The sequence below is a fragment of the Coenobita brevimanus genome, chromosome 18 (assembly GCF_032717465.1).
Source record: "Coenobita brevimanus isolate Jiangsu-jjx chromosome 18, ASM3271746v2, whole genome shotgun sequence".
In the NCBI taxonomy this organism is placed as follows: Eukaryota; Metazoa; Arthropoda; class Malacostraca; order Decapoda; family Coenobitidae; genus Coenobita; species Coenobita brevimanus.
This window is the reverse complement of record NC_136971.1, coordinates 13,404,242-13,423,379: the sequence shown is the minus strand read 5'-3', so window position 1 is coordinate 13,423,379 and position 19,138 is coordinate 13,404,242. Positions and strand designations below refer to the sequence as shown.

The 19,138-nt window shown below is 44.4% G+C and overlaps 1 protein-coding gene across 5 annotated transcripts in view; it reads right to left on the bottom strand.

The window, feature by feature from the left end:
• The window catches only part of LOC145391500 (CUGBP Elav-like family member 4), an 884,867-nt gene that overhangs the window by 512,169 nt on the left and 353,560 nt on the right, over positions 1–19,138 (bottom strand). For all 5 annotated transcript variants that reach the window (XM_080266122.1, XM_080266127.1, XM_080266124.1 and 2 more), the window contains exon 2: positions 14,126–14,174. In XM_080266122.1, coding sequence (XP_080122248.1) covers positions 14,126–14,174 — 49 coding nt within the window. The remainder of the gene's footprint in view (positions 1–14,125; positions 14,175–19,138) is intronic.

Below are 19,138 nucleotides of genomic sequence, written 5' to 3'. Positions count from 1 at the left end.
CTCTCTCTCTCTCTCTCCCCCCTCTCCTCTTATCTCCATCTCCCTCCATTGAAAACCACTCTATTTTTCCCCTCTATATTCGAAAGCTTTTTTTTTCAATCTCGGCTTTGATTGGTCGAAAAAATATCCATTGAAATGCAAAAGAACTCGTATTTGTGGCGGGCATAGTTTTTTTTCCTTTTTTTTTTTTTTTATCTTGCGGGAGAATAAAACGGAAACTTGATGGAAAACACCAAAATTATCATATTAATCAGAGGTAATTCAATATATATATTTTTTTTTAGTGTGGTCGAGATGAAATTGAATTTTGGGGTTCACGAGTAAACAAAACTTGGATCCATAAGGTCGATAACGGCATCAGGGGTTAATGTATTCCTCGACCTTAAAGTGACTGGTAATAAGGTCGAGTATGGCATAGGAGGCTCAAACGATACTCGACCTTCAATAGGTGTTCGCAGGGTCGAGAATGGGATCAAGGGTTTATCTACAATTCGACTTTATGTGAATGGTCATACGGTCGAGAATGGCATAAAGGGTATTGTGATTCTCAACCTTAAAGGAGCTCCCACGTGTGACGATATTATTAAAAAGACTCGCTTTGTGGTTAAGGGAATATATACAAAAGTACTACCCTTGAACACTGTGCTATTTATTACATTCACGAGCTTTGTACGGCGTGATGGATACTTAGTGAAGGATTAATAAGCTTCTATCTCTCAGCCTTTAGTACCTTTAATCTTCACTACAAGGGGCCTCTCAAGCTGAACACATCACCTGGTAACGTAACAAGCAACAGGAACGACAGGTGTATGGTAGGCTGATAGGAGTAACGCAACAAACACGCAACAGGAATAAGTGGAGTAATGTAGCCTGTGATTTCAAACTGGATAATGTTACATGCAAGAGGCAGGAAGATCAAACGAAAGAGAACCAAACATCATGGGTAACGTAACATACAAATAACATAAGAATGAAGTGTGCGGTAGCTTAAAAGAGTAAGTAACAAACAATAAGAAGCAAACAGGTAACAGGAGAAACAGGTGTGCGACATCTTAGCATGAAGGGTAGCGTCCCAAGCAAAACACACACACACACACACACACACACACACACACACACACACACACACACACACACACACACACACAGTTCATCAGGTTAAAGGGGTCTGACTATTTACAAGTGACGGGAAACTCGCTCAGGTATCATTAGTCTTTTAATTACATGGCAACAAAATGAGAGCAGATAGTGAAGGAGGAAATGAAGAGCATCTACGGGAGGGTGGAGCGTCTTGGGGGAAGGGGTTGCTGCTGAAGATGAACTGAGATGCCGGAAAGTCCTTTTGTGGAGGCCACCCCTCACAGGATGCAGGATCAGGCAAGAGGCAGATGTATAATGTATATATAATAAAATGTACCCCATATTTCTCTTAGCAAAATTTTTCAGCTACGTTATGTCTGTGCTAAATATTTACTTACTATGCAACACACACACACACACACACACACACACTGCAACCATCAACAACACACTGGTGACTTCAGGTGAGGCAAACATCACAGTTCCAACAATTCTGCAAGGCACAACTCACCCCACGACCACCCCAGCAATATCACACAAACCCCACAACTATAACAAACACTGCTAAAAACGCCTGACACTCCCAGCACCTCTACCAGGAACAACTCACTCCACCACCAAGCCAACAGTGCGACAAAAGCCCCAACACAATAAACACAATACACTTAAACTCTCAACACCATCCCTATGAAGCCTCAACCTCTTCAGTAAAAATCTCAAAATAGTAACCATCCCATATCACCAATGACAGTGGAAACGCACACGACCTTGAAGGAAACACAAACCACCTTAAGGGCAACGCACACCACTTGTAGTTCGCATATTTTTCCAAGCATAGGTCAAACAAAACCTAACTATCCCAGAAACCAGAAAAAGGATCTGGACAGCACTCGAATCCATCCACAATGAGCACAACACACCAATTCATCGACCATTATGAAGAAGCACGAACACTTTCACCACAACCAACATTCCGCACAACTTCCATGCACACCTAGCCTTTAGAACTCCAATGTCAATGTACTGAACCCCATCTAACCCCCCCACAACCCCCCCTCCAAAAAAAAAATAATCACAACATACTAACATCTCAACTCCAGTAAAAACAAAATTCATACCGGTTATCCCACACAAAATTTCCACATCCATTCTAAATTACCCCAAGTTCAATACTCCACAAATAATACCACTGGAACACCACTAAACTCCACTTCAATATCGACACACTTCCACAACCGAAACTCACACCTGCAAGAGCATCCCACACAATATTTTCATGCATACTCGACCAAAATAATCCCTGACTAAGCACTGCATTATTCCCACGCCGATATAAACCACACAACCCCACCACAGCAACCACAGCAGCACCACCACCACCACAGCAGCACCACCACCACCACAGAAACCACATCACCACCAAAACTCTAAACCCATCATTCTCCAACACAACCACAAACCTCCCACTGCCACAACCACATACACCTCACACCACTCACACCACCAAAACCACACCAGCTCTACCCCACAAACCCACACCACACCAGCACCACCACTACCACCAAGCAACAACCAACTCCGCCACACAAGTAACTGAGGGGCTGTCTGTAAGGTCCAAAACTTATCCCTAAAACTGCCCCAAACTCCCTCAACTTTGGTTTTAAACTTTGGGGGCGAGTGTACACATTTTTGGGCTGCGAGTCTTGTTTATATTTTACATTTCGGCAGAGAGGCTGGGCTGAGGCTGTGGTGGAGGCTGGGCTGTGGTGGTGGCTGTGGTGGAGGCTGGACTGTGGTGGTGGTGGTGGCCAAGTATTTGTCTATTTCCTTTTTATTTCCATCACCTGTAGTTGGGCTTTCTTAATTAATCATCTCAGAATCGCATCTTCTCAAATTACAGAAGCCTGTGAATGTTAATACCGTCATCATCGACCCCCCTCATGATCCATACAACTTTAGTGTTCCATTCTAGCTAACTCCAAACGATTTTATTCAGCTAAGAGGAAACCAAGAGCCTGAGTTAAAGATGATGTTTGATTTTTGTTTTAATCAACGGTGTATAAATGACTTATCTATTTATCACTGCTGTTTACTTAAGCCTTCTTATGAACACTGCCAACTGATACCGTTCTAAATTTTACAGGTGAATATGTAGGCCTTTCTTAAAAAAACAATGTTAAATGCATCGATCGTTCTGTTTATCAACATCACTGCTGTTTGGTCAGTCCTATTTCCACTACAAGGAGTTTCTACAGAGCTGAATAAAACAGTTAGGCGGCAACTATCATAATTTGGTGTATCTGGAACCCCTGAATAAAAAAATAAAAAAATCAGGCCAATGTCAATATACACTATGCCACTTAAAAAATTAACAGTAGCATGTATGGCTACTGAATATACACAACAGCACCCATTTTTTTTTTTTTTTTTTTTTTTTTTTTTAGGTGGCCAAAACGTAGAAACCCTTGTGTCTATGGGGCATCATCACCAGTATCACCAGCTGGCCATTCTTCCTATTTAATAAACAAATATATATTAAATGAAAACAAATCAGATAAGACATAACTAATTCAGAGCACCAGTGTGAGAAAAAGGAAGAATGAGGGGGGGGGGGCGCGAAGGGGGAAAGAGGAGAGGAGAGGAGCGGGTGAAAGGAGGATATAGGAAGGGAGAGGAAGGGGATGAGGGGGAATGGGGGAGAAGTGGAACGGGAGGAGGAGAAAGGGAAAATGGAAGAGAGGGGGGGGGAGAAACAGAGGGGAAGAAGGGGAAAGGGGGATGGCAAGAGGGGGTCTGAAGGGGATAGGGGATAAGAGAGGAAGAAAGAGGGAGAGGCTTGGGAAAGGTCAGGGAGGGGGGGAGAAGGTGGGGGTTGAGGGATGTTGGGGGGAGCACGCAATTTACGACACTTTCAACTGAGATCGAAATTTCATCATAACTTGGCGAGATTCTGGGCTTAAAAGGTTTTCCCTCTCCTTCCTCCTCTCGCCTCCCCTCCCTTCAATCCCACTACATTTCCTCATCATTTCTCTTATCCATCCTATTTTCCTTCTTATTTCCCCTTCATCTCCTCCATCTATCTCCTCCTCCTCCTCCTCCTCCTTCTCCTCCTCCTCCTCTCTCTCCTTCTTCTTCTTCTTGTCTCCTCCCCTCCCTTCTACCTCCCCTTTTTCCACATTATTTCTCCTACCCACCTTTTTCTCCTTCCTGTTCTTTCTTCCTCTCTTCCATTTTCCTCTCCTACCTACCTCTCATCCACTTTCCTCTTTCACTCCTTCCTCTCTCCTCTTCCTTCTATCCTACCGCTTTTCCTCCTGCATGACTTACGCATCCTCAGCTCCCTCTCCATTTACTTCTCTCCCTCTCCCTCCCGTCTATCCTTTCACCTTTCTCCACCATCTCCCTCATCAATTCTCTCTTCTCTCACCATTCTCCTTTCTCCCTCCCTCCCTCCGGCACTCCACTTTTTCTCCAGCATCTCATCTCACTCATCTATTCTTTTCTTGACTGATAAAAGAGGAAAATATTGGAAGAAACTGCTCATACAGAGAGGGAGATACGAGACCTGAAAGAAAGAAAGATAGAAGAAAGGAAAAGAAAGGATGGAAGAAGGATAGAAAGAAAGGAAGAAAGAAAGAAAGAAAAAGAAAGGAAGAAAGAAGAAAAAATAAAGATAGGAAAGAAAGGGGAGAGATAGTTTTAAAAGTTCCTTACCACCCACAACATCCACATCACACTCCCTCATCTACTTCTCCACATTCACACCTACTCCTTACACTAAAACGCCTCTATGGCACGCACACACACGCGCACACACACACACACACACACACACACACACATCCAAACACCCTCCCTCGACCACACACCTTAAACAGGCAACCAAACCACCCTTCCAACACCCTATTTTTTCCTGACAACTCCAAACAAGGCAGAAGGGGAAGCATAATGGGTGAGTGAGAAAAATGGAGAGGGGAGTGGAGAGAGAGAGAGAGAGAGAGAGAGAGAGAGGAGGGGGGTGGGTGGGAGTAAGAATGTGGGTTGTCAGCAAACTTGTGACGTCTCATTCAAGGCGGCGGAAGAGGGAGGGGGTGTGTGGAGGGTGGGTGAGGGGGGGCTGACTCATCTCCTCTTCTGCATCATTTATCATTTATTCCATTTATCACAACCTTCTCCATAAAGGACGCTGGTGAGGGCGAGGCGCGGGATGGAGGTGTTTTCAGGACAAATTCACCTACATATTTTCCTCACCTCCCGTTTTGGTCTTTGTAATTCGTCCATCTAAGAATCATTAACCCCTTCCTTACGTTGAATTTTTTAAAAACCATTTTTTAAAATCTCATGGACTAGTGATGTATGTTTTTTAGTTCATTCTTGCTGTTTCTAGACTTTATTCAACTTGGGACACACACACACACACACACACACACACACACACACACACACACACACACACACACACACACACACACACACAAAGGGTTAATGAAGTCTAACTCCTTCAGTTCGAAATAAAGTTGAAGAAAATCGACAGGTGGTGGCAATGATAGAATATAAAATGTCATAATGTAGTATTTAAGACAAACTCAGCTACTTATTATTCTCCTCTCCCGCCCTTCGGTTTGTAATTCATCCCTACAAGAACTACTGACCTCTTCACTAAAAGGAACTATGTTTTCATTTATTTCTTGGATCTCCAGCGTACGTTATTTTCAGAATTTGTAATGAAGAATTTATTTGAATTACTGAATTGCCAGAGGGCTTAAAAAAGAAGGAGTACCGTAATTAAAGTGATGTTTTTTTAAATACTATTATAGGTACCTCTGACTAGGCTAACCTACCCTAATTCAAACCTCTTCCTCATCTAACCTAACCTAATTCATACCTCTACCTCAAATATTCTACTTCATACTACTCTCCTCACCTAATCTAACTCAAACACCACTCTAACCCACCCTGATCTAACCTAACTAAAATCTCCTTCTCACCTACCCTAATTCAAACATCTTCCTCACCTACTTAACACCACTCTAACGTAACCTAACCCAACCCAATCCAGCCGATACTCTCGCACCCCTCCGTCTCCGTCAAAAGTACAGTAGTGCCTCAGTGAATTTTCCGTGAGGGAGGTTACGCGATACAGCACTTATCCTGATCTGGAGGCGTACGTAAGCCGCACAAAGGCAACACCTGACGAAATTATCCACAGGTGAGGGAAGCCACACTGACGGTATTAGGGGGTACTTTACATTTAAGGCTTAAGTTAGCATTTCTTTCTCAGACAACTTTTTTTTTTTTATCAATTATCAACCATTTCCTTTTTATCACTTATCAAACACTTCTCTCCTTTATCTGTACTCCATTTATTTTATATATATATATATATATATATATATATATATATATATATATATATATATATATATATATATAATCTCTTCAGCTTACGCTTCTTCACAGTCCTCATTATTTTTCCTTCACCTTCTCTTCTAGTTAGTTTCTTTATCATCTGTTACTTATTTTTTTAAATGTACTTTCTTATGTACTTCACCATCTTTATATTCACTCTTCACTAGTCCCCCTCCTCCTATTCCTGTTCCCCTTTTTTCATCTGTTCTCGTCTTCCTCCCTCTTTCATACCTTCTTCCCTTTTCATTCTCTCCTCCTGTCCTCATCTTCATTCCTCTTTCATATCCTCCCCTTTCTCTGTCATCCTCTCCTTTCATCCTGTCCTCGTCTTCCTCTTTCATACCTTCCTCCTCTTTCATCCTCTCCTTTCATCCGGTCCTCGTCTTCCTCCTCCTTTCATATCTTCCTCCTCTTTCATTCTCTCCTCCTCCATCCCCAACGCCTCCCTCAGGCTAGTGTGGGATGAGGAGGAGGGGTTGGGGGGAGACAGCGGGACATCCTTTGCGTGGAGGAGCTGAGGGCATTATCGGTTTATCCTTCAGGCACTACACCCCAGTCATCTTACCCGCCGATACACACTACACACACACACTATACACTCTCGGTAAGTGTGGTGTAGTCTCTGCCATGTATACCCGACTGGAAGTGTATGGATATCGCTTGCATTATTTTTTCTTGATTTTAGCCACTCAAGACATTTTTGTATTTCATTCTTTCGATTACCAGATGATTTTATTTACCTCGATTTTTTTCCCCCCGAAATGAAGGGGTTCTATACAGCCTCCAACACCCATTCACTGCTAGAGAGCCTTCCTAAATTGAATAAAATCGTCTAGAGGAAGCTAAAACAAAATAATACTGCATCGGATTGATTGAACTGAGAAAGAGTATTAGAATATCATCTCTTTCTCTGCTGTAAAATGCTTGGTATAGGAAGAATGCGTATGTAATTTCTACTTGGGTCAGTCTTATCTGTTAATTGATCTACAAGCTATACCGTCGTTCACAGTATTCGTTCATGTATTAAAAAAAAATATTGACTACCCTCCATTCCGACAATACAAATTAATCAAGACCATCCCAGCCAATTTTTTTCAATCCTTTCCACCCATTCCTTTCTTTCTTCTTCCCCTGCTTCCTCCCTAATTCTCTCTCTCTCTCTCTCTCTCTCTCTCTCTCTCTCTCTCTCTCTCTCTCACACGAAATAGACGGGTTTGATTTTTTTGCACAGGTCTTTATAGGCTTGTTACGTATGCTATTGGCTTAACTTGGCGAGAATAATGACCTAAAATATGCGAGGATAAACACAATGGAATATTCATACAAGTTTTTGATGCTATACATATTTTGCAATCCTTTTCATACACTATATTCCTCTTCTCATTTCCCCCCCCCCCACACACACACAGCACCCCCTCTCTATCTATCTATCTGTCTATCTCCTTCCTCTTCATCTCTTCCTTCATTTTCCTCTTAATCCTTTCCTTCCTTCCTTTTTATCCTCCATCCATCCGTCTTTTACTTTCTCCTTTCCTTATTTTGCCTCCTCTTCCTTCCCTATTCTTCTTGTTTCTTTCTTCTTCGTCCTCTTCTTTCTCCTATCATTCTTCGCCCTCCTCTTCCTCCCTTTCTTCCTTCTTTTTCTTCCTCCCCCTTCCTTCTTTCTCTTCCTCCCCCTCCTCCTCACTTTCTTCCTCCGCCTCCTCCTGCTTTGTTATCCTTGTCTTCTACTCATGGACCACTAGTTACAACCAATCCCATAGCAGCTTTGAAAGGGCTGTTTGATTTACTTTGTACTCCTCTGTACTCCTTTATATTCCTCCCTTCCTTCATTCTCCTCTCTTCCTCATCCTCCTCTTCATTGATCTTTCTCCTCTTCCTTCATCAACCTCATCTTCCTTCATTCTCCTCCTGCTCTTCCTTCATTCTCCTCCTCCTCCTCCTCTTCCTCCATCCTCCTCTTCCTTCCTCCTCCTCCTCCTCCCAAGCCTCGCCCCATCCTCTTAACTCCTCGCTAATAACAACACGAGTCCATAAGGGTTATTTCTCCCATTAAAACACAAGCAAAATTAGCCTTAGGAAGCTGCGTCAGGCGCCTTAATAGCGGAGGAAATGTGAATACGTAAAGCAATCGTGAGTTAATGAGATTTTTATTTTTTTTCTGAGTGGGGGGACGAGGGGTGTTAGGGGGCGACGGGGTGGAAGAGAGAGAGAGAGAGAGAGAGAGAGAGAGAGAGAGAGAGAGAGAATGGTGTCAGGTGTTGTGTGGATGGAAAAAGAGAAGAGAAGGAAAGAAAGGTGAGCAACGGGATAGGGGAGACGGAGAGGAGATGGGGAGAGATGAGAAATGAGATGGGTACGGAAGGAAAGGAAAAGGAAGAGGAAGAGGAGAGGAGAGGACAGAAGAGAGGAGAGGACTGAAGAGAGGAGAGAAGAGTGGAGAGGAGAGGAAAGAGAGGAGCTGTCTGCTGATTAGAAAGACGGAGAGGGGAGGAGAGACAAGTAAAGGTGAGTGAGGGGGGAAGTGACAGAAGAAAGAAAAAGGAGAGAGGGATGAGAGGGAGACACAGACTGAGAGGTGAGAGAGAAGACCGAAAGAGGAGAGGGGTAGAGAGCGAGGAGAGACTGAGGAAAGAGTGGGGAGAGGAAAGAGAGGAGAGGAGACGTAATCTAGTGTCAGGGATGGAGAGGAGAGACACAGAGAAGTTCAGATGGGAGAGGGAAGGAAGGAGACGAAGAGGAAATAAGAGAGGAGAGGAGAGGAGGGTGTCAGGTGGTGTGAAGGAAGGCAGTTGCTTGTCCCGACTTTCTTGCCTCTTATAATTAAACGTCTCCTATATTTTCCTCTTATCAGCAAAATTACGTCCTGTGTCTGCCCTTCCGTGTGTGTGTGTGTGTGTGTGTGTGTGTGTGTGTGTGTGTGTGTGTGTGTGTGTGTGTGTGTGTGTGTGTGTGTGTGTGTGTGTGTGTGTGTGTGTGTGTGTGTGTGTGTGTGTGTGTGTGTGTGTGTGTGTGTGTGTGTGTGTGTGTGTGTGTGTGTGTGTGTGTGTGTGTGTGTGTGTGTGTGTGTGACGTACTTGGAAGTGTGAATAGGGCCTCTCTCTTACACACCAGCGTGAGGGGTAAGTATGTCCGTACGAGTGACAATACCTGTGTGTGTGAGAAGGATATGTCTGACTTGCGTCCATACGTGAAAGGTACCCTGTATATTTACGTTTTCTTATATTTATTTATTTATTTTTTTTAGTGCCCTCTCCTCTCTCTATGCCCCTCCCTTCCTTTCACGCCCTTCCCCATCCAGACTAACCATGAGCTTCATCATCTTTCCATCTCTCTCTCTCTCTCTCTCTCTCTCTCCCCTACGGGCCGGGAATCGCCACGTCTGATAACGCCCATCCATTGCCTCGTTGCGAAAAAAAAAAAAAAAATCTACTGGCAGAAAAAAAGAGCATAATTTATAACGGGAGACACGAGCGATTCCTGCCTGCCTGCCTAACTCTCTGCCTCCCCCTGCCTGCCTGCCTAACTCTTTGTCTCCCCTTGTCTGTTGGCCTGCCTTACTCTCTGCTTCCCCCTGCCTGCCTGTATGCATCCTTAACTCTCTGCCTCCCCCGGCTTCCTGGCTACCAATCTCTCTGCCCTCCTCCTCTCTGCCTGCCTGTCTGTCTAACTCTCTGCCGCCTCCTGCCTGTGTCTCCCCCTGCCTGATTCCTTACTTTCTGCCTCCCTGCCATTTGCCTACCCTGTCTAAGCCTAGTCCTAACTGCCTCACATCTCCCGTCTTCCTCAATACTTTTTCAGACTCGTCTCTTCACCCAGCCTGTTTTTGCCTCTCTCTCTCAATATTGCCTTCTTTCCCTATTAATGCACTAAATATTGTCTACTTGGCCTTTGAATACTGTGAATATTTCCTCTTTTACCTTTTAATACTTTGAATAGTACCTACCTTACTTCTAAATAACTTTAACATTACCTCTTCTGCCTTCTAATAATCCTCATATTATCTGCTTCACTTCTCGATGCTGTCTTCTCCCATTATTGACTAACTCTGACTTTATTCCAACGGGTTTCTCCTACGCTGAATTAAAATGTGTGGCGATGATCAGAATAAATGAAAAAAAAAATGTCCTGGTATCAAAGTCCTTACTGAAAAATGTCCTGGTATCAAAGTCCTTACTGAAAAATGTCCTGGTATCAAAGCCTTTACTGAAAAATGTCCTGGTATCAAAGCCCTTACTGAAAACTGTCCTGGTATCAAAGCCCTTACTGAAAAATGTCCTGGTATCAAAGCCCTTACTGAAAAATGTCCTGGTATCAAAGCCCTTACTGAAAAATGTCCTGGTACCAAAGCCCTTACTGAAAAATGTCCTGGTATCAAAGTCCTTACTGAAAAATGTCCTGGTATCAAAGTCCTTACTGAAAAATGTCCTGGTACCAAAGCCCTTACTGAAAAATGTCCTGGTATCAAAGCCTTTACTGAAAAATGTCCTGGTATTAAAGCCTTTACTGAAAAATGTCCTGGTATCAATGCCCTTACTGAAAAATGCCCTGGTATCAAAGCCCTTAATGTCATGGTATCAAAGCCCTTACTGAAAAATGTCCTTGTATAAAAGCCCTTAATGTCCTGGTATCAAAGCCCTTACTGAAAAATGTCCTGGTATCAAAGCCCTTACTGGAGGCTGTTTCTGATACACCTCACCAGCCGGCCAGCGAGTGCCTTTCCTTGTCTCGTTACTAATTTATCCTGGAAACATCTGGCTCTCTTTTCTGTCCTTCCGTCCCCTGTCTGTCCCTCCATCCACTGCCTGGCTTTCTGCTCACTGTCTCTCACTGTCCACTGTCTGTCCCTTTGTCCACTGCCTGTCCCTTTGTCCACTGTCTGTCCCTCTGTCCACTGTCTGTCCCTCTGCACACTGTCTGTCCCTTTGTCCACTGTCTGTCCCTCTGTCCACTGTCTGTCCCTCTGCACACTGTCTGTCCCTCTGCACACTGTCTGTCCCTCTGCACACTGTCTGTCCCTCTGCACACTGTCTGTCCCTCTGCACACTGTCTGTCCCTCTGTCCACTGTCTGTCCCTCTGCACACTGTCTGTCCCTCTGCACACTGTCTGTCCCTCTGTCCACTGTCTGTCCCTTTGTCCACTGTCTGTCCCCTTTGTCTACACCTGTCTTTGTCCATTGTCTGTCTGTCTGTCTACTGTCCAACCCTCTACCCACTGCCCACCCACCACCACAGCCATCACACCATCCAAAGCAAAACTCCTTCGGTAGGGCAACAGCTTTTACTGTATATTTCATTCTCTCCGACAAGGAGAGTATGTTTTCACCCTTGTTTATTTGTTTGTTTGTCAATTTGTTTTTCTGTTAGCAGGATTGCTCGAAAACTAAGAGAGAGATTAGGACCAAATTTGGTGGGTGGATAGCCCATGTCCCAGGGAACTATCGATTAACTTCTGCGACAGATCCGGATCGTATGAAAGATTCTGGATCCGGAAAACATTTTCTGTGAAACCCTAATCAATGATAAGGAAACCTAACCCATTACTGAGGAGTGGTTTGGAAATTACGTTGCCCTGTCTGACAGATGTGCTCCACCGAGTGCCCCTCTAGTTACTGCTGCTACCAGACGATTTTATTTAACCCATGAAGAAACGTCTGGTAATAAGGGAATTCATGCTGGCTGTATCAAACCCCGTGATGGCAACATGGGAGGACCAGGGGACAGGCAGGGCGGCCATAGATTCTTCAGAGGGCACAGACGGCTAAAACACTGCCATATAAAAATGTACCAGATGACACAGGCAGCCGGGAAAAAAAAAAAAAAAAAAAGGGTTCTGAACAGGAGAAAATATTTAACTACACAGGCGCATATTCCGTTGTGTCGCGAGGTTTTGGAATGCGCATCTGAAGTGTATACAGTATATATATTAAAAAAAAAAAAAAAAAAAAACTATGCATCACTCAGAATTCACCTCATGATCGAAAAATATACTGCCTTGTCACCTTCTACAGGCTAATGTCTTGCAATACCTAATTATTGTTACCGCCTGACATTTTTTATTTTCACGTCTGAAGAATCCTCTCGTGCTGTAAAGTTCAGAATGGCTCCTAATTCATCCCTTAATAAGAAAGTCTCCATCATGTCCAAGAACACGCAGGCAGGCAGGCAGGCAGGCAGGCAGGCAGGCAGGCAGGCAGGCGCGCGCGCGCGCGCATACACACACACACACACACACACACACACACACACACACACACACACACACACACACACACACACACACACAAAGCACATAAAACATACCCCCACATTATCACAAACTACACACACAAAAAGCACATAAGACAACGTACTCCCACATTATCACAAACTCCCACCTCTCTCTCTCACTCTCTCTCTCCTAACAACCTAACCTTTCATCTCCTCTCCCCCATTATTCCAGCCTATTTTCTCCGCCATCAACAAAGTACTTATATATGGGGACTATCAAGTATACCTGAGCTAACACCTTACACTAATCACCCTCTAATGAGCCTCCACACCTGGCTAACACACCTGGGGCCGTAATGATATACTCTCTTATGCTTAAACTGTGTAGAAGATTCCTTGTATACTGGGTGTCTTGAGATTTGTGAGGGAAATTTCAAGAAGTTTATGTAAGAAATAGTGAAAATTACAATATCAAACGTGGATCAAATCACAACCATTACAGAGTTACAATTACTGGATGGCTAAATGGGTGAAAATGGTCTCCCTTATAATAAACTCAAAATTGTAGCCCCGAACTGGGCCCATTTTGATAAGAGAATTTTTCTTACTGATAGATAACCCTGGAATAATTTGAAGTTCCTGAAACACGTCTGTCGTCGTTTATTTAGCCATCCAACACTACACAGACCAGAGTAAAAATTATTGGGGGGAAATGAAGAAAGAAACAAAGGCTAACCTGATCATGGTATACCTGGTATAGTGACTTTCGTATCTTGAGAACTAACAGGATGCTTTTGTAAATACGGCCCAAGAACTTTACCCCTTCACTATGAGAGCCGTTTTAATAATAATAATAATAATAATAATAATAATAATAATAATAATAATAAAATAATAATATTATTATTATTATTATTATTATTTCCTCCGCCAACGAAGTTTGAGGAGGTTACGTATTCACCTATGTTTGACTGACTGATTGTCCACACGATATCTCTAAAAGTTCTCAATGAATTTCAATGAAATTTTGTAGAAGGGTGGACCACAGCCCCAAAAAGAACCGATTAAATTTGGGGGCGGATCCGGAACCAGATCCGGATCCTGCAATGGCATTGGTGGAGGTATGCACTCTCTTTGTGCTCTCTAGTTGTTGTAAATTCTTCTTCTTCTTCTTCTTCTTCTTATTATTATTATTATTATTATTATTTTTATTATCATCATCCTGTTACGAATACATAAGCTGCAAAGGACGAAAATCAGAAAAAGGGACGAAAAGTCTGCCAAAGGACGATAATCTGTGCCAAGTTAAGGTGAAAAAAGGTTAGCAGTGGAGTCGACAGCACCTCACCTTGAATATTTGACCCCATGCTCGACCCACCTGCCCACCTGAAACACTCCTCGACACACAGGCCACACTCCACCTTACCTGCTCGACTCTCGCTGTCGGCTGGTTTAACTTGAATCGGCCGGTTCATCTGGAAGGAAGGAGAAAGTGCGGGTGAGTCAGGCGGAAGTCATCTCTCTCTCTCTCTCTCTCTCTCTCTCTCAGGTTGTAGTGTTGACCCGGGGGACGGTTCATTAGGCCCAGTCCTTGTGAGGGATAGAAGGGGGGGGGGAGGAGGTGACAAAGGAGGAGAAGAGGAGAGAAAAGGTAGGATAAAGGGAGGGCAGAACAGGAGAGGAAGATGTGGGGAGGAGGAGGAGTAATACTAAGAGGAGAGGGAGGTGACAAAGGAGGGGAGGAGGAGAAAGAAGGTAGGAGGAGAGAAAAGAAAGAGAGGAGAGGAGAATGCACATGAGACGCAGGGGAAAAAGAGAGAATGCAGGAAGAGTCGAGAGTATGTGAGGTACAGGAAGAACAAAGGCGGCAGCAGGGAGAATGTAGAGATGAGTGGGATGAAAGAGATGAAGATGGATGAAGGAAGTGGATGGATTAGGCTGACAGCAATGGAGAGGGATGAGGGAAGAGGATGGATTAAGGGAGAGAAATGAAGAAGGATGAGGGAAGAGGAGCGATTAGGGAAGAGAAATGAAGAAAAATGTGTGAAGTGGAGGGATTAGCGGAGAGAAACTGAGAGGGAAGAGAGAAATAGAGGATAGCAAGAGACACCCCCCCTCCCCCACCACTAGCTCACACGCAAGCACACAAGCAAACAAACACTCACTCACTCACGCACGTACGTACGCAAGCAATTCTTCCAAAGACAGACGAGAGAACTGAAGGCAGAGGCAAACAAATACCATTTAAACACAACTAGAAAAAAAATTGAAAAAGAATAATGGCAGATAAGATCCTACGCAAAGAAAGCAACATGTGACTAAAATAATGATAGATAAAAAGATAATTAAGGAGAGGATGAAAAGGAAAAATAAGAAGAGGACATTATGAAACTGCGAGATAGCACATCCTTTACATAAAAAAAACAATGACAAATATGAAAAGTGAGGGAGCTAAAAAGAGAGAAGAGGAGGAGGAGGAGGAAAAGTAGGAAGGAAGAAGAGCTGGGGACTGGGAAAAGTCAAGATAGAGAAAAGCCGTTCCATAAAAATAATGAAAAGATACAAAATAAAGAGATACAGAAGACATAAGAAGAGACTGGGAAAAGGAGACAAGGATAGGAAGGAATTAGGAAAAAGGCAAGATGGAGAGAATCCTTTTATCTGCACAACGAAAACGAGAGGTGAGGAGACGACGACCAACGGGTGACTACAAGAAACATAAAGAGAAATGAGGGGAAAAATGACAAGAATGATATGAGAATACCTGATAACGAAACTAATATGAACCAACGCCCTCAAAAAAAAAAAAAAAACCAAAAAAAACAAGCAAGACAGACGAACCCCCCCCCCCAAAAAAAAAGTACAATAACGAAAGACAAAAGACGAACTCCAGTGAGGATGCAACAATCAATTAACGAAAACGAGACGCAGAGTACCTTAAAAACGAGACTTAGACAACGTTGTGAAAAAAAAAAAAAAGCAAGAAGACAAAGAAGGGGTAACGACGAGGAAAAAGAAAAATGCAGAAGAGGACTACGAGGACAACGACGACGACGATGAAGCTCAAGAAGTAACAAAGGAAGAGGAAAAAACTATAAGATGAAGAAGAAGAAGAAAACGAAAACGCAACAAGAAGAAACAGAAGCAAGTAACACACACACACACACACACACACACACACACACACACACACACACACACACACACACACAAAGGAAACCAGACCAAACGGGTGGCTAAAAAAATATTCCTCCCCCCCCCCCGAAAAAAAAAAAAAAAAAACTCGCTACTGCTGAGAGGAAAGTGGTGTTGCGTGAAGACGAGGTAATCACGCTTTTTGGCAGGACATATAAGGTTAAGAGATCTTTTTAGCCCGAGCGTATGAAGGCACATAATGGTTAACGAGGGAAGGAGAAAATATTGCAAGGGGTGGGCAAGGTGGGAGGGGAAAGGTGGAGAGGAAGGAGAGAGAATAGGACGAACGAATGAGGGAGAAGGATGGTGGAGTGGAGAGGCGAGCGAAGGACGGAGGACGGGATGGGAGGGGCGGAGAAAGGGAGGGAGGGGGATGGAGGAGGGAGATGGGAGAGTGAGGGATCGTGAGAGGGGATGGGGGTTTGGAATGGGGAGGGAAAAGGGACGGAAAATACTGTGAGAGGGAATGGAGGGAGGAAGCAAATACGGAAGATGAATATTTAGACGCAAGGTGGGGAGTGGAAAGGGATCGCGGACAGGGAAAGGGGAAAAAGAGAGGGAGGGACGAGGGGAATGGGGAGGGTGAAAGGGAGGGTAAGGTGTTAAAGGGGTATTGCAGGCTGGGCAGGGCTCTTCTAGACTTTAAAGGCGTTTTCTGAGCTTAATTCCTGCTTGGGTGGCCTCCTGTCCTGCTTTGTCCTGAGAGGGGTATTTGACGGGGTTGAGGAATGGGGGGTGGGATGAAGGAAAGAGGGAGAGGGGGAGAGGAGGGGGAAGAAGCGTGGGAAGGGGGAGGAGATAGAGGGAGGGGTGGGGAAGGGAGGGCGAGGGGAGAGAGGGAAGCGTGGCTGTGGGGGAGAGTAGGATGAAGTGGGGGAGGGAGGCCAGGAGAACAGGAGAGTACAAAGATACAAAGTACAAAGGAAAGCAAACAGCAACAGACCTGTTGGTCCTTTCGTGGCTGGTACAGGGAAGGTTATAACTAACAAAACTAATCTATCAGATAAAGACCAGGATAGAAAAGAAGGAAGAGTAGGAGGAGGAGGAGGAGAAATGGAAGAGGATGGGGTGAGACGGGAGGGAAAGGGTGGGGGATAGAGCAAAACATGGTGAGGCACCGGGATGGGAAGGGGAGGACGAGAAAAGGATGAGTGGTGGGGAGATGGATGAATTCAGATGATGAAGGGTGGGAAACGAGGTTGGAAGCTCGGAATGGGGGAAAGGGGGACGGGAAATGGGTGAGAGGAATTGAGGGAGGGGAACACTGAGGGAAAACTGGGAAAGGGACATGAAGAATAGAAGGGGAAATGAGGAGAGATCGAATGAAAGAACACTGTCAAAAGAAAAGGGCATGAGAGAGAGGATGGAATAGAGAGAATGGAAGGGGAAAGGAAAAGGAAAGGGAGGACAGGTGAAGAGAAACTTGGGAATGAGTGAAAGATAGGGATGTGGAGGGGTAGAAGGGGGGGAATAGCATGAAAATAGATGGAAAGGGGATAAGGGAAGGAAGGGGGGGGGAAAGACTGGAAAAAGGGAGTATCCAACAAAAGGAAAAATGAGAAAGCAAAGAGAATGGAGAAAGAGAGGGGTAAAGATGAGGGAGGAGGATCAGAGGGGGCGCTAGTGGAAAGGAACTGAGGAGAGAGAGAGAGAGAGAGAGAGAGAGAGAATGTGAGTGCGATGGAGGCAGAAGACTTTGTACTGGAGTCTTGCTAATTGGGGAACGGTTCTCTCTCTCTCTCTCTCTCTCTCTCTCTCTCTCTCTCTCGTCATATTCAACAAAGGCTTGAAACAGACATGGGGAAAAGTAGAAACTGGTACACATGCGCACCTCTGTCTGCCTGTCTGTCTGTGTCTGTCTGTCTGTCTCAATTTACCCTTCCCTAAGCCTCTCTCTCTCTCTCTCTCTCTCTCTCTCTCCCCACCTATAACATCATCTTTCTTTACTCATTCATTCCATCTCTTTCTATCATTTATTTCTTATTTTCCCTCTTCTCTGGTCAATATTTATTTAACTTTCTCGATACTGCTAACAATATTCCTTCCCGTTTTTCCTATTCCCCTCTTTTTCCCCAATTTCCCAATCAATACCCCTTCATCCTTTCCTATTTTCCCTACCAATAATATCATACCTTTCCCACCTTCTTTTCCTTTATCAGTGTTATCTCTCTCCTCTCCCCTCCTCCTATCAATTATGCTTCTTTTTGTATTTCTCTGTCTTTATAAGTTTCCTCTCTTTTCCTCTCTCCCGCCGATATTATCCTTCTCCCCTTCCTCCTCTCTCTCTTTTTCTCACCCCCCCTCTCTACTATCTTTCCTCTCCATCTCTCCTTTCCCATTCATTTCAACAATTCACTTTCCCTCTTCCTCATTCCCCCTACCAGTAATTCTCCTATCCTCTCTTTCCCCACTTTCCTCCACCTATCCTCTTTTTCCTCTTTTTTCTCTGCCAGTAATATCTTTCTCCCATACCTCCTCTCTTCCCTTTAAAAATTATTTCTCCTCCTCTTCCTCCTCTCATTTCTCCCTCTCCTCTTTCCCCCTTTCATTTACCAATATTATCCCTCTCCCCTCTCCATTTCCCCTCCCCCTCTATCAATTATCCTCATCTCCCCCTCCTCCCTCCCCTCACTCTCCCCAACTGTCCGAACTACGCCCTTCCCAGTAGCGCTCCACCCAACGAGGTAGTTTGGTAGTTAACGATGGAACGCGATTAAAAGCGGACAAGTTTGGGAGCTGGAGAGAAGGGAGGGGGGAGAAGGGGGAGGAGGAGAAGAGAAGGGGTAGGGAAGGGGAGGAAGGAAGGGAGAGGGGGAAAAGGGGGAGGGGAAGTGAAGTGGGGGAGGAGAAATAAAGCCGTTGCGTGCACTGGTATCATCCCTTTTCCTGTTTTGCTTGCTTGCTTCCTCTCACCTCTGTTTCACTCCCACCATCACCTTTGTTTCATTCCCACTCCTGTCTCCCCTCGCCCCTACCCTTATCTATTTCACCCCCATCCCACACCACCCCAGTCTCTGTGACACTCCCATTCCTCTTTCAATCTAGGACCCTTCTGCTCCCATTTTAACTCCCACATCAGTTTCACACCATCGCTACACCTTTGTTTCGATTATTGACTCGTTTCAACATTGAACCAACTTGTGCTTCAGTCCACCACCATCCCAGTTTCAGTTTAGGATCCGTTTCAATTTACAGTCATGCACTTAATCCGCTGCCTTTCCACTGACTTGCAACCCACTCCAAC